The sequence below is a fragment of the Prosopis cineraria genome, unplaced genomic scaffold (genome assembly GCF_029017545.1).
Source record: "Prosopis cineraria cultivar Desert tree isolate PC_DT_omini unplaced genomic scaffold, ASM2901754v1 PC5, whole genome shotgun sequence".
Taxonomy (NCBI): Eukaryota; Viridiplantae; Streptophyta; class Magnoliopsida; order Fabales; family Fabaceae; genus Prosopis; species Prosopis cineraria.
The window spans coordinates 25,490,075-25,504,411 of record NW_026555336.1 but is presented as its reverse complement, the minus strand read 5'-3'; the positions used below and the strand labels follow the sequence as shown (position 1 = coordinate 25,504,411).

The 14,337-nt window shown below is 33.6% G+C and overlaps 1 protein-coding gene across 1 annotated transcript; it reads right to left on the bottom strand.

Moving 5' to 3' along the window:
* Positions 1-260: 260 nt before the first annotated feature.
* On the bottom strand, positions 261-5,846 carry LOC129312144 (cell cycle checkpoint protein RAD17). The gene is made up of 12 exons (XM_054954747.1): positions 5,460-5,846; positions 5,007-5,064; positions 4,582-4,667; positions 4,468-4,515; positions 3,887-3,943; positions 3,294-3,396; positions 2,751-3,061; positions 2,315-2,663; positions 2,049-2,174; positions 1,720-1,918; positions 1,315-1,375; positions 261-870 (listed from the first exon to the last, which is right to left on the bottom strand). Exons 1-12 carry the CDS (start codon positions 5,658-5,660, stop codon positions 643-645), a joined length of 1,827 nt encoding a protein of 608 aa, XP_054810722.1. The 5' UTR covers positions 5,661-5,846; the 3' UTR covers positions 261-642.
* Positions 5,847-14,337: the final 8,491 nt, after the last annotated feature.

Genomic DNA, 14,337 nt, shown 5'->3' with positions numbered 1-14,337 from the left:
ATTTAATAAATAATAAAACACCAACAACGTTATATAATTTGTATAACCGACCCCACTTAATGAAATAAAATTTATTGTGGTTCACTTTTCACTCAAAAAAAGAGCTGAAAATCATATTAATAAACATTATGTATGTCCATGAACTGTATTCTCTATTTTCCACTTAATGCATATTCACACGTTGATCATGATAATTATCTCAATCCTTATAATTAAAATTATTTTATACTGCAAAGATCAATTGATGGACTCCACACAAGTTAATAAAGCATGTTAGCTTCTTCATATAAAATATTGACTTAAATCATAAATCGCCTAGTATACCACAACATAAAATCCAAGTTAATCTTTCTCCCCCTAATATACCCGCCAAAACACCACACGTACAAAAACATCTCATAACAGAATTATCTCCAATAGATATACACCTATACGTAATTAAAGAAACATCTTGCGGGCATGTACCGGTGTAGGGATGACAAAATTTACACAGAAGGCTCCCAATCCTGCAACCATCTGAAACGCTCCCACCTCAATTTTCCACATTTATAAATTTACAAGTGCCTCGATCAATAATAGATAAACTAGGATAAGCGTGGAGACATTGGACTTACTAGCACCCTGTAATATGTTTATATATCTCTACCAGTCTTCTATCTCATCGTCATTTTGGTCATCTAAGACCATTTGGTCAAAATCAATGAGATCCATATCTAACTCATGAACTGATAACTGAGGAGATTGACGATATTCACCGCACGCCCTATTTCCAATCCATTTTAACAAAGGCGTGTACTCTGTGGCCATAACTGATGTATTACAAGAAACCAAACCTTCAAAATCTGCAACTCGCTGTTTGATGATCTTATTCTGAAACAGTGGATCAAGATTGAGGTCAAATGTTAAGAGAATTCAATATAATGAACACAAGCAATTTGCAAGTGGATGATGCTCAAGTCTACCAAGCCAGTTAACCAATTGAATTAAATGTCTAATGTTGTGGGTGGAAAAATGTCTCATGCCAGATAATTAAGAATGAAATTATAAGACGAAAGATTGCCACCTTCTAGTGAGAAGATTAATATGCAACGAACCCTTAGAACTTATTCAAGAAGGAAAAAGCAACAGAATAGAAATGAAGCTTTTGCCAGGAAAACATAATTTATTCCAGTAGTCAATTGAGTCCTTTTTTCCTCTCAAGTGGGAATATATGATTATATGCATGCATGTATTCCTAATTAGTTTCTTAATTAAAAAAAAAAAAAAACACATCTTAGGATGATAGAATGGAATACATGAGAGAACAGTGAAAACCTTGTTATAAAATAATTCCCTCTCCACTCCCCACAGTCTGGGTCCCCGCACAGCATGCCACCTGCAGAACTTCAATTTCAGACTCAGACTTCATAATTGAAAGATAGACTCTTTGATAAAAAATGTAAGTCATTTTTAACCGAATATCACCCCTAATAAAATAGTTAATTGTCTTCAAACTAACACCATCTTTCCATATTTACTCTTATTTAATGGGGTGTTTCATTTCAAAATAAATATAAAGTGATTTATTTATTATGGACACTTTTGGAAAAAATACATTAATTACACCTTAAAACAAAAAATGCCTCACATTTTATCATCCAATCTCCCAAAAAATGTCTTCAATTTTTTAATGTAGGAAGTAAATTCTAGATTGTGCCAACCATGCATATAAAAGACAACCTGGCAGATAGTGTATGAGAATTTCCAAATAATACTCCACGAACAGCAACCGAAGCAGCAGCTGATGGTAGAACACCCTCTGCCTCATTATATCTCGACACCATTCCTCGAAGTTTAGCAAGAAGAATGTCAGAATCACCTAGATATGAAGACACCACCCACGCATCATCAATTGCCTCCTCATTCATAAAATCTAGCACTGCAAGAAATTTACTAGTAAGCATTACAATCCCAAAGAATTTGTTTAAAAAATACATATCCATTACTACTTTCTTTTTCGATAGAACAATTATGCATGAACCCTCTATAATTGTATTAACAAAAATTACCATTTTCATGCAGAAAATCAGCAACAGGACCAGGCTGCACATGGGCATGGCAAAGAATCTTCTCCGGGGCATCCATTTTTAAGGGTAATCTTGCAAATCTTTCTTGGATAAGAAACGCAGAGTGCTCTGAAGCACAAAAAATGAACTTAAATTTAAATAGCTAACATTCAACTTCAACCATTTGTATTGCTGTTTTCCCAGGATGAAAGAAAGGAAACAAATGAAATTTCAATCTCCGAATTTTTTTTAAAAAATATAAGTGGTACCATCTTTGGTTGCACATTCAGTCTCTCTTTTGTTGTGCAAAAATTTGCCCAATGCATGAAATAAAGACAGTGTCTCATCTCTGCTAAAGTGCAAGGAATATCCATCATCTAAAGTAACAGCCTTTTCTTTCTCTTTCGATACACAGAAAAAGTTACTGGATAACAACGAATGTACTTGATTCTGCTTGAGACAGAAGAACTGCAATGATGTGATTGCATGTCTGATGTCACCTCCACAGGATTTAGCAATCAGATCAACATGTTCAGCTGCCACATCACACTGCTCAAGTTGGCAAATTCTAAACAGTACTTTCTTGATGGAATTCGCTGTGATAGGATTGAATGCAATCTGACAGTTTATCAAATTAAATTTAGTTTGAGTACTCTCTCTTAGCAAAAAAACAAAACCCAAAAGGGAACTTTCCAAAGAAGTAACCTTACAGGCACCAGCACTCAGAAGAGAAAGCTGAATCTTTTCCAAGCATTGGGCATCATGGTCTCCTGAATCAGCATTGCCATAGTCTGTGAACACTATAACTGTGGGAATCTGAGTTGAGCGCACCAACAGGTGCAAGCAATCTTGAAGTCGCCCAAAAGTAGCTTTGCTATTTGTCACAGGAAGATCATCAATTAAAACTATGATGGGTGCTTTTGACTCCCCCTTCAAGAAAGTTGACAACAAGCCATATCTCCTTATTTTTTCAACATATGTTTCAAATTCATCCAACTTGGATGTGTATTGTGTCCCTGAAAATCAACCAGAAGTTATGTAGCCACAATCAGGAGGGTATACTAAGCCATTTGACAATACTTTTCCCTTAGGACAGTAAGCCCAATGCGCACACAAATTTTGACCAGCTCATCTCTTAGAACCTTAACTATTTAACAGTTTAAAAAAAAAAGAGAGAACTGATTTAATTCGGCAAGAATAGAGCGGGGATTGACTCTCAAACTCAAAAAGCATATATGCTAGACCAACCTGAACTAGAATTATGTAGATGCTCTTGCCAAATTACAGGTGTAGGTGTGTTCCATTCACACAGAGTAGCTCCAAGGTGAGAAGAAATTACATGAACTGCAGCCTACATAATGAAGAGAAGAAATTCTTTGATGTCAATGCGGTGTTCTTGAGATAAAATGCCCCTCTTTCATGGGTGTTGATTAGCATCAATTCAGTCTGTCCCACAATGGTCTAAAGTGTACCATTCATTAACCACCGTCATTTGTTCCATTACCACCTAACTATCCTGCCCACCTAACATCTAAGCTTAGCAATAGACTCAGAACACTTAAAATATTCACCAGTGCAACTAGCAGTAAAGAATGAATAGTTAATCATTTTAATACTCATATTTAGGTAAAATCTCAATATTATGAGGATCCATGCCTTTAGGGGAAAATAGAAAAAGAAAAAAAAAACCTCCAATCCACATTTTCCAGCATCAAACATTACCATCACAACAGGTCACACAACAAAAAGTTATAATTAGTAATCTGAGTTTCCAGGTTTTGCTATTCCAGGACATGAAAGAAGCCCCTAACAATATACAGGGTACAGAAAGAGTTGCATACAGATTTTCCCACTCCAGCTTGCCCAGTGATGAGAAGAACATTACTGCTGTAGACACCCTGTAAAAGTACAAAAACAATGAAATAAGAGACCCACAATGTTAATGCAATGCAAACAACAAAATTACAGATTAGCGTAGACTTTATGCTAATTAAAAAGAAGTGCTGAAATATTAAAATCAAAATTGAAGTGTAGACTTGTCTAAGAATAATAGATTTACAATAAACAACTAATGCAGCTCTATTTTTTCTCCTAGGTGATATTTCTAATTTCTGCATCGCATACACCCTTCTTATTCATGTCAGATTCTTAGAAAGTAATATCATTCTGGTTGTACAGTAGCAAGGTTCACAAGGCATGCCAAGATGACTATTATGCACGTGTGTGAGCATGCCATGCGCACAAATTTATACATACAATACAAAAATATAAAACTAAATAGCTCATTGACAAAATCATTCTTAGCTAATCAATCATAAGAAGGGACCAAAGAAACTAGACATTCTTGCCACGTTGAAGAGAAAGAAAAATTTACAAAGTATGATAAATGGTTACTCCCTTTTAGTTTTAATCCAATATTTACCTTAGAAGGTTTTAACCTTTTCTCAAACCACATCTTAACTTCTTCAACCTGCAAAAACAACAAAGAGAATGAGAAGTCATTCACACTGTCAAATCTAAAGTTCAGAGTCTTGACCTTTTTTTTGTGAACAGCAAGCTCTTCCAGAGAATGGGGCTTGTGTTTATGAACCCATAACTCCCCTGCATAGCTCCTTTGCGTACCTGGTGTGCACTTACACATCAATTCAACACGTACTTCTTAAAGAAGGAGGAAAAATTCAGACCCGAAAGAAGGCTAGTGGTCTAGTTGTAGTATCTAAATTCTAAACAGGTTCAACACAATACACTCGTCTAGACCCTGTTTTAAAATTGGTGTGTTTTGACTTCTAACATTGGACATATAATATTAATTATTCATTATTAGTAGTAAAACAAAGTAACTAGTAAGACGGATAACTTATTGCTCAAGGAATTTCATAGCTTTATGACCAAAGAAAGAAAAGGCACAACTATCCTATCTACACTGATTTAACCAGAAAGTAGAACACAGCAGCAGCGTACCAGCAGACGAATTGAACCCAGTAAACACTTCATTGAAGTCTTCTCCAAGATGGTTGATCTACATTGAAATTGGGATATTAGATTCAAATACAAGTATTCACACATATAAAGGAAAAGAAATATAAATAAATAAATATTTGAAGACAATGAAGCTGGAGTAGAACTAGAGAGCTGCAAGGGAAGTTATGCATAAGAAACTTCTAATGATAGGAGCACACAGCCAGTAACTTCAAATCAAGTCTTATCCAGAAAATTGACGATAACAGGGAAATTATACATTGATTGGAAATTAAAGAAAAAAAAACAAAAAACAAAATAACACAAGAGACCATAGCGTATATATTCAGATTTTAGTTCAACTGTTTCTTCATAACGAACCATGACAGCAGCTCTTACTTTATATCTTAAATTGCTTAAATAACTAAATCTAAGCCAGAATCGATCCATTTATACCTCATGCAACTTGCTCGAGTTTTTGGACGATGGAACCCGAGAACCCGAAAGGCGGGCCTTCTTTTTTCCTCTTGCGCTTGCGGACCTTGACTTGGACTTGGACTTGGCATAGCTATTACTCCCACCCAAGGAAAACGTAGTACGATCATCTTCATCATCCGAGGATAAAACAACCAGGGAGTTTCTCTTTCCCATGACCATCACAGTAAGAAACCACACGTAATCGGCAAAGCCCTAGTATAGCTCCGTAATCAGAAGAAGAAAATAACGGTAATCAGAGAGCCTATTCATGGCTTCACGAATCACCATATGCTGAGGAGAATCCGAGCATGAGGAACCGGGAATTCCAAACAACGCCTTCAGACCATTGTTGCTTTGCCCCTGCTGGGTTCGAAAATACGCGGGGATTTCTAATTTATCAGTGATCTTTGGGATGGCTTATGGCCGAAGCCAGCTTGTCGGGTCAGGCCCAGGTCCGTAAAGATTGCATGATGGAAGCACAAAACAAAAAAAGGAGCTAAAATATAAATAACTTGTTTACCAATATATATATATATATATATATAATTAGGGAAAATGATAGAAAATTCCACCAAAATATATGTATGACTATTATCGAAATGCTATAATTTCCCTCAAGTCTTAGGAAACTTTTTTATTAATAAATTGTAAAGCAAAAAAAATATTTTGCCCTTATAAAAAATAAAAGTCTTGACTTTACAACAAAACATACAAGGCTGTGTGAACTATTAGGCCAATGAGGCAGTCGCCTTAGGCCAAAAGATACTTACCTATATTTTGAATGATGGGTCATTATATATTTTTATTTAAAAATAAAAGTTTTAATTAAAAATAAAAAGGGTTAAAGTTCAATTTTACTTTTATACTTATTTTTTAGGAGTGATAGGTATCCTATACTTTTAAATGGGACATTTTTACCCCTAAATATTTTTGAAGGAGCAAAAAACCCCTTCCGTTAATCGCCCATTAATTTTTTTGTTTTCTACTAATGTGGCATGTGCGTGGAGCCCGCACACAGTAACATGTAAAATTTTGACTATGTTTTTTGGTGTTAATTTGCCTCTAAACTCTTTTTTATGAGCATCAAGCATCCTAAAGTCTCTTCTCTTAAGAGTGCTGGTTACCATAAAATCTTGTTAAAATAAAATTTAATAAATAATGTTAAAATATTAAGTATGTTAATATTTAATAATTTAAATATTATTATTTAAAACATTACAACACCCAATTTAATATTTTAATATTTTGTAATTTTGTATTAAAAATAAAGTGAATGGACCTCTAGGTTAATGAATGAATTTTTTTCCTCATTCCTCTATTTTTCTCTTATTAAGTAACTTTTTTTGTAACACGTTAATGGAATAAGCCATATCTTTTAAATAAATATTGTTGTTGTCATATTGTTGGTCCTTACTTGTCATGTTTTTGATTTTACTACCAATATTGCAACATACAGAAAGTATTAAATTTGGGTAATGTAATATTTTAGAAGATCATTAGTTGATAAAAAAAGTTAAGAATTTAACCAATGTTAAAAATATAAGTTCTGGCATGCATAAAAGGCGTAACAATTTGGTACTGTATTAGATAGAAGATTGAAGATCGATATATAAAAAAATAAGAAGTCATTTATAAATTTATAAAATGCTATAAAAAAATAATATTTAAATATTAAAAATATTAAATTTGGTGGTGTAATGTTTTAAATAATAGTATTTAAATTATTAAATATTAAAATATTTAATATTTTAATAATATTTATTAAATTTTATTTTAATAAGATTTTAAAGTGCCCAACGCTCCTAGAAAAAGAGTTTAGGATGCTCAGTACTTCTAAAAAAATAGTTCAAAGGCAAATTAGCACAAAAACATATAGCCAAAGTCTTACATATTATTGTGCATAGGCCCCATGCACATTTGCTCCTGTGAAAAATAGTTCAAGGATAAAATTAATCTACTTAAGAGTATAAGATGCCTAATGTTCCAAAAAAAAAAAGTACAAGGGCAAAATTGAACCTTAACCTAAACAAAAAAACACTGATATCACATATTGGTCATATAATGTGTGTTTATTCTTCTTGTACTTTTTATTTAAAATTGTGTTTGTTTTAATTTTTTTTATAGGATTTGAAGTGGCAAAAATATTAAATAGGAAATTTGAATCTAGTCTTAATAAATTGAAAAAATAATATGAAAATAAATGAATGATAATATATTAGGCGTCTTAAATAATTTTGTATTAAACCCCAAAAACTCCTTTATGTGACCCTGAGAACACATTGGTGCATCCTTTTTTCTTTGTTTGGACACCAACATCCCTCACACTACTCTCATCTCCATCCCGTCTCTCTTCCCTTTCTCCTCCATCTTCCTCTTCAGGCAAACTAATAGTTGAGAACTGCCAAGGAAAAAAAATTGTATTTGTACATAATCACATTAATCCCACCATCATTGTTATCCATTCTTTGGTTAGAGTTATCAACTTCCATTACTATGCTCAACCCCTTCTTTTTCCTTCATTTTGAAACAATGATAGCTAAGTGACCTGTCTGAGGTTTGATTAATGGCATTATTCATTTGTTGATTCTGTAACGTCATCCTTGGCATTACTAAACACACATGACACCAAACACAAAATAGTGGTATGATAACCGAGATTTTATTAATCCTATAAATAGCAATCATAACCCAAGGATTAAAAGTATTTAAGAAAAACAAGATCTCAAGAAAAACCCTTTTTGAAAGATCATTTACTATAGTTTAAAACCAAATAAATAAGATAATGGAAGAATAGGAAATTCACTACATAAGAATAATGAATAGAAAAGAAAGATTTACAGCAACTGGGGCACAAAGCACCGTTGCATAATGCGTTGTTTGCTGCGACAGACTACAGAGAGGGAAACATTCTTCTCTGTGCCTCACGCATCCCTTCTCATGATAGCAAACTTTCAAAGCATGTCTGACATCCAATTTAAGCAATTCGAGTATCCACATGTAGCTCTTAGAGCTATCTAGCTATTGGCAACAGTCTCACACCCAAACATTGAGTCGAATGAGATTTGGATATCTAAACCTAAAATGACACATTTTTTTTCCAAAAATCACTAACAAGGTGTCTAAACTCCTAAACCAAGTGCCAATACCCACGAGACTACTTGAATCAACTCAATTGGACCACAAACAACTTATACAACCATTCAAATCACAACAATAACAACCCAGACAAGATTTAGCCACTAAAACCCCATATTTAGCATAATTTTCATTAGGTGTAACAACATACATAATCAATTCAATGGCCAATTTAACACTTGAATCAATAAAAAACTAATACTTGTACTAGTATCTCGACTTCTCATAGCTAATACAATGCAATTAACAAATCCCAGGTTGAGATACCCACCAATAACAACAGTAATCATGTAAGTGCATCCCAAAATAATATTTATCCTAGGTTAGCATAAGCATACAATATTCGTTACAAACCAAAATAAATGAAAGGGACTATACAAACTGGCTAATCCCCTCGATGCTTAGTCACACCTTCCTTTTCCTTGCCCTTATCAAAGCTTTCACCTGAAAAATGTAACAACAGGGTGAGTCAAGGACTTAGTAACCAAATAGTCTAATCAACTACTCGTGTGTGAGAATAGTTTGTGTATATGTGAAGTAGTATAATAAAACATGTAGTAAGTCACATAGTCACATAGATCTACACAAATGACTATAGTATGATATGCACGATCAACATACTACCTTATACTCTCCTTATGTCTTCCGACTGAATTTATGGGTTGAAAACTTGATAGGACCAAGTCCACATGATTGGACTGGCCCAAGCTCACCATTAGTAGGAGGCAGCCTCAGCCAAAAGCACCTTCACCTATTATAAACCACAGATTCTCCCTGTCCACGAAGACTAGAGGTGTCAATGCTCAACCTACCTCACGTAGTATTGGGACTTCTAAACAATATAATATTGAGCATCGAGGCCCACGATGCCAATGTACCATATGAATTTTCAAACAATTTCCCAACAACCACTCTCTCATAATGATCATGCCAAACATACTCAATGCTCCAACACATTGTCATAACATATAATTTATCACAATTTCTCATTTCCACTTAAATCATAGAATTTCACAAGTAGTTATACATAAAAATAGCATTCAACTTTCCAAATACTAAAACATTAAAACAACTTTTCATTCTACTTCACATAACTTTAAAATTATAATTTCGTACTATTACTATGCTAGTACCAAACTAAAGCATTAACTTTGAAATCTAACACATTATCATCCAAATACACAAAAATGGAGATTAGACAATCTAGTTACCTCAACCTTTTTGTCACTAAAAGGGTTATTATGGTCAACTAATGGCTCCACATGTATCCACTATGCACCATAGTGCTTGATCAAAGGCTAATTTATAAGATTAGATCCTTAATTGTCAATCTATACACTAATCACCCCATTTATAATACAATTTTAGGTACTCATAATACCCAAAACCTTGATTTAGCCTTAACGATTCTTCCAACATACTCTATTAATCCTATTTAACATCCCAATACATAGATAACACCATTACATTATCCACATTACTCTTAATCATTCAATTTTGGCTTCAGGTTCATCCAAACCCCAACTAACAACTCCAAATCATTATATAATCCATAAATATAGATTTAGAGGCTTGATTTAACTCCTTAAGACCTTAACTAAGGTAAGGAGTTCATCCATTAGCTAAGAAAATATGAAATCATAACTGCACAATACCCTAATTATCAAAAAAGTTTGAATATAAGGAGAGGGAAAAGTGTAAGAAGCTTATCCAACGCTAAATCTTTCTCTAAATGCTTTAAAAACAATCCTAAGGTTGAGCCCTAACACCCACCGATCGTCTCCTGTCAACTCCTCGTGTTCTCTCTATCCCACTTCTCATTTTTTATTTGATTTCGTGAGCTGATAAATGCAAAAATTTGCACATGCATCATGAGGCATTGGCACGCTTGCTGCAGCATATGGCATAGAGAGCTCCACAACATTTGAATCTCTCTCTCTCTCTCTATGATACAACCCACACAAACTCTAATATAGCCCTCTTGTAAGGCTGTTTAATGATCTATTAGATACATTAGCCTCCCAAAAATATTATTAATAAGAAATTCACTTAATTTTATCATTTTACCCTTATAAACATTGGAAATTTCCAAAATAAAAATATAACATGTTACAGATTCCATTATATTATATGTTGGATAGCACTATGATTAAGTGAAGTAAGGTAAATGGGATTAAAGCCAGTTAGCTTGGGATATTTGATGGAAAATCTAGGAAATACTAGAACCGAAGTGGTAATAGAAAAAGATAAGATAAGGAAGGAAGAGGTAGGGGAAGCATAATGATGAGGAGGAGGCTGAGTTGGCAGGGAAGCAAAATAAATTATATTTTATCTTGCTCATCAACAACTTTGAGCCATGAATCATCAATTTTAGTTTTAAAAAAAAATCAAACAGCAAGATAACTTGAATTGCACAAAAAAGATAATGTTTACTGTTTAGGCATCATACTGATGGAGTTCTTGAGGGGGAGAGCATGCACTACAGATACAGTAGTGTGGGTGAGGAAGATGGTGAGCAAGGACAATGGGTGCATGTGTTAGATGAGAGGCTAAAAGATTGCAGCGAGTTAAAGGGAGAGATGATAGAGAGCCTCCAAGTCCTATACTTGTGCAAGGCGGAGTCACTAAAAAAGAGGCTGACGATGCAACAGGTCCTCAGTTTGCTTAGACATAGGAGGATGAAGACAGGAGGAGGAGGAAGAGGAGGAGGAGCGAAGATTATGTTCTAAAGCTAGGGAATTTTTATTTTTTATTAGGGTAAAAGGGTCTTTTTTACTTTACAATTTATTGACAAAGTCCTCAAGAACTTGAGAGAATTATGGTATTTCAAAGGATCTCATTTTCATTTATATATTTTGGTGGGATTTTTTTTGTCATTTTCCCATATAAATAACTCTTGTGTGGTGTGAGTTTCAAATCAAGCCTTTAATTTTTTTAAAAAAATACATGGCACTGAAAAACCTTGCAAGAAAAATAAAAAATCAAGTCATACAAGATTATAAATATTTTGATACATAAGAGTTGGCTCATAGAAGATTGTTAAGATAATGTAGACTTAATCTTCATAATGACCACTCCTTTGGCATCGAAATATTATGTACTCTAATATTTTTACTAGGCATGTGGGCAAAAATATCAATAAGGTTTCTAGTATCCTAAAGTGAGAAAAGTTGCATAAATGCCCATAACATTATTTAAGTCAATCCAAGAGTGACTAAATAGTTAACTTGTTTCTGGTGTTAAATGTTGAATGTGCTTGCCACTTGTCAACGTTGACTATTCTGACTTGCCACATATCAATACACTTAGATAATCCTTGCATTTTCATCTGCTTCCTCTTCCTCTTCCTCTTTAAAGTTTGAAACATCCTGGAACAAGCAAGAGAAAGAATTAACACAGATTAATGCTTCTTTTATGGTTTTCCCATCTTTAAATTTATATGGATACAAACAAAATTTTAACCTTATGAGAATTATATCTGGTTCTACATTTAGGTATGTGTAGTTTAAATTATAGAGATTATGAAGATTTGAGTAGTACTAGCTTTTGCTTAAGGGAGTCATGTATTGTAGGAACATCCTCTCTCGTAATAAAATCTCACTTCCTAAATCTCTTCCTCACCACACCCTCTCAAAAATTCTTTGTCTCATCATTATCTATAATTGTTTCTAATGTATGCTTACCAGGTCCTTATCTAAATCAATCTCACCCATCTCATAAAATCCACCATCTTTTTCCTCTACTTGTTGCTTCCACTGCCTTCTAATTCTAAGTCTAAGCCTATGACATGACAACCTATCATCATCAAGCTCATAGACTTTGTTTTTCTCTAAAATGAGTGTGAGTTTCACAACAAGATCTTCTTCACCTCCTATAACATCATGGAAAATTAACCCTTAATTAGTTAAGTGAAAAGAGAGTAATTAAGTAAATTAGTATGGTGTGTGGTCAAAGAGGGCTAATGAATGTATTTGGTTATGGTTTCAACCCTAGGTTTATGTTTACAGCAAAGTCAAATCACCTAGACCTCAAAAGGGAGAAAAACAAGGAAAAGTGGCTCTATGCCATATGCCATGACATGTGCATTGGATGCCACAGTGTATGAGTTATAGAAACTTGAAGCCCAATTCTCTATACCAAATGCCATAGTGTGTGTGGCATGCAACACAGAACATGGATGAATTTTGACAAAAATAAGAGCGTTCCGACATATGAAAAACAAATAAAAGGAAAGAAATAAAGAAAGAATGAAGAAGGAGGTAGAGCTCTATTAGTGCATGATGGATTCAAAAATTTAGGAGTGATATGGAGCTACCTAACACCTTGGGTAGGTCTTCTAAGCTTCCTCCTTCCTTCCTCTTTAATTTTCTCAAGATTTTAGGTTAGAGTTTGTTTGAGTAGGATAATTTTTAGTCTATAGAGGCTATGGATTTGAACTCATTGACTTAAATAAAGCTAATGAGAGTTGTTTAGGTTATTTAAATCTAGCCTTTATGATTTTAGGTGTTTTGGGTAGTTAGAGGGCCATTAATGGTAGAAAATCCACCATAAATAAGATGGTTCGAAATTGTTAATGCCATTAATAATGGTTTAAGGGTTCATTGTAACTAATATGAGCTAAAGGGAGATAATGAATCTAATAGGTATGTTTAAATCCAAGAGAATATAATTTTGAGTGGTTAAAGTGTTGAGTTAGAAAGTTGAGATATTGTTAATGAGATATTAATGATCTTGGATATGGTTAAATTGTAGATTAATCATCTTTGGCACCATTTAAGCTAAGTAAAACTTTGTAAGTACTTGTATTAAAGGGCAAAACCTTTGAACTTCTTAAAGGTTTGAGGTAATTATGGAAAATCTTACTTTTGCTTTTATGTGTTAATTAGTTATGGTTTTATAAACTAATGTTGAGATACATATAATTGTTTTTATGCAAGTGTGGCAATGAGGTATTCAAAAAATCATATATTATAATTTATGAGTTATTGGAAAGAGAAATGTGCATGTGAACAGGAAAATGAAATTATTATTGTAATGTAGAATAATTAAAGTAAAACTTGTGCTTTATTTCATGTCTCAAAGGAGTAATATCAATTGATTGTGATTTGGTGAGTTATGTAGAGTCATGAAGAAAATTGTAAGTGACTACAGAGTTATGTGCTAAGTTATAGTGTGAGAAGTATATGATGGTTATGTTATGATGAAAATGATGATAATATATTGCATGCTAGTTATGGTGATTAGATGCATGCTATGAGTTAAGCATTTGTACATTGCATGATCATTTTTGGTAGGAGTTTACTTACAGAGAGGAGTAGAGATTTGAAATTCACACGGTATGGCCACCGTTAGGAGCTCAATGGCTTTCCTATGTTTATATATATACATATTCACTTGTTCTACGAGTGACTGTCACACTTATCAATGAGGGATTCAAATCTAACTAGTTTTTACTTGTTCAATAAGAAAGCTAGCTTAGGCATACGACACCCCATAATGTGAGATTTGAGAAAAATTATGATCTACTCGTGAGAATAGTAGCTTTAGCCAGGTAACTTCTCATAAGTAAAAGGCTTGGGTTGTTTAATCACATGAGTGAATCCCTTAGAATAGTCCAGTTTCATGTTGGAGGTATTAGGAGGATATAAAGATGACAATTGATCATGCATATCATATCATGGGTGCATAGTTATTATTATTGTGGCCTTGCATATTACTATTA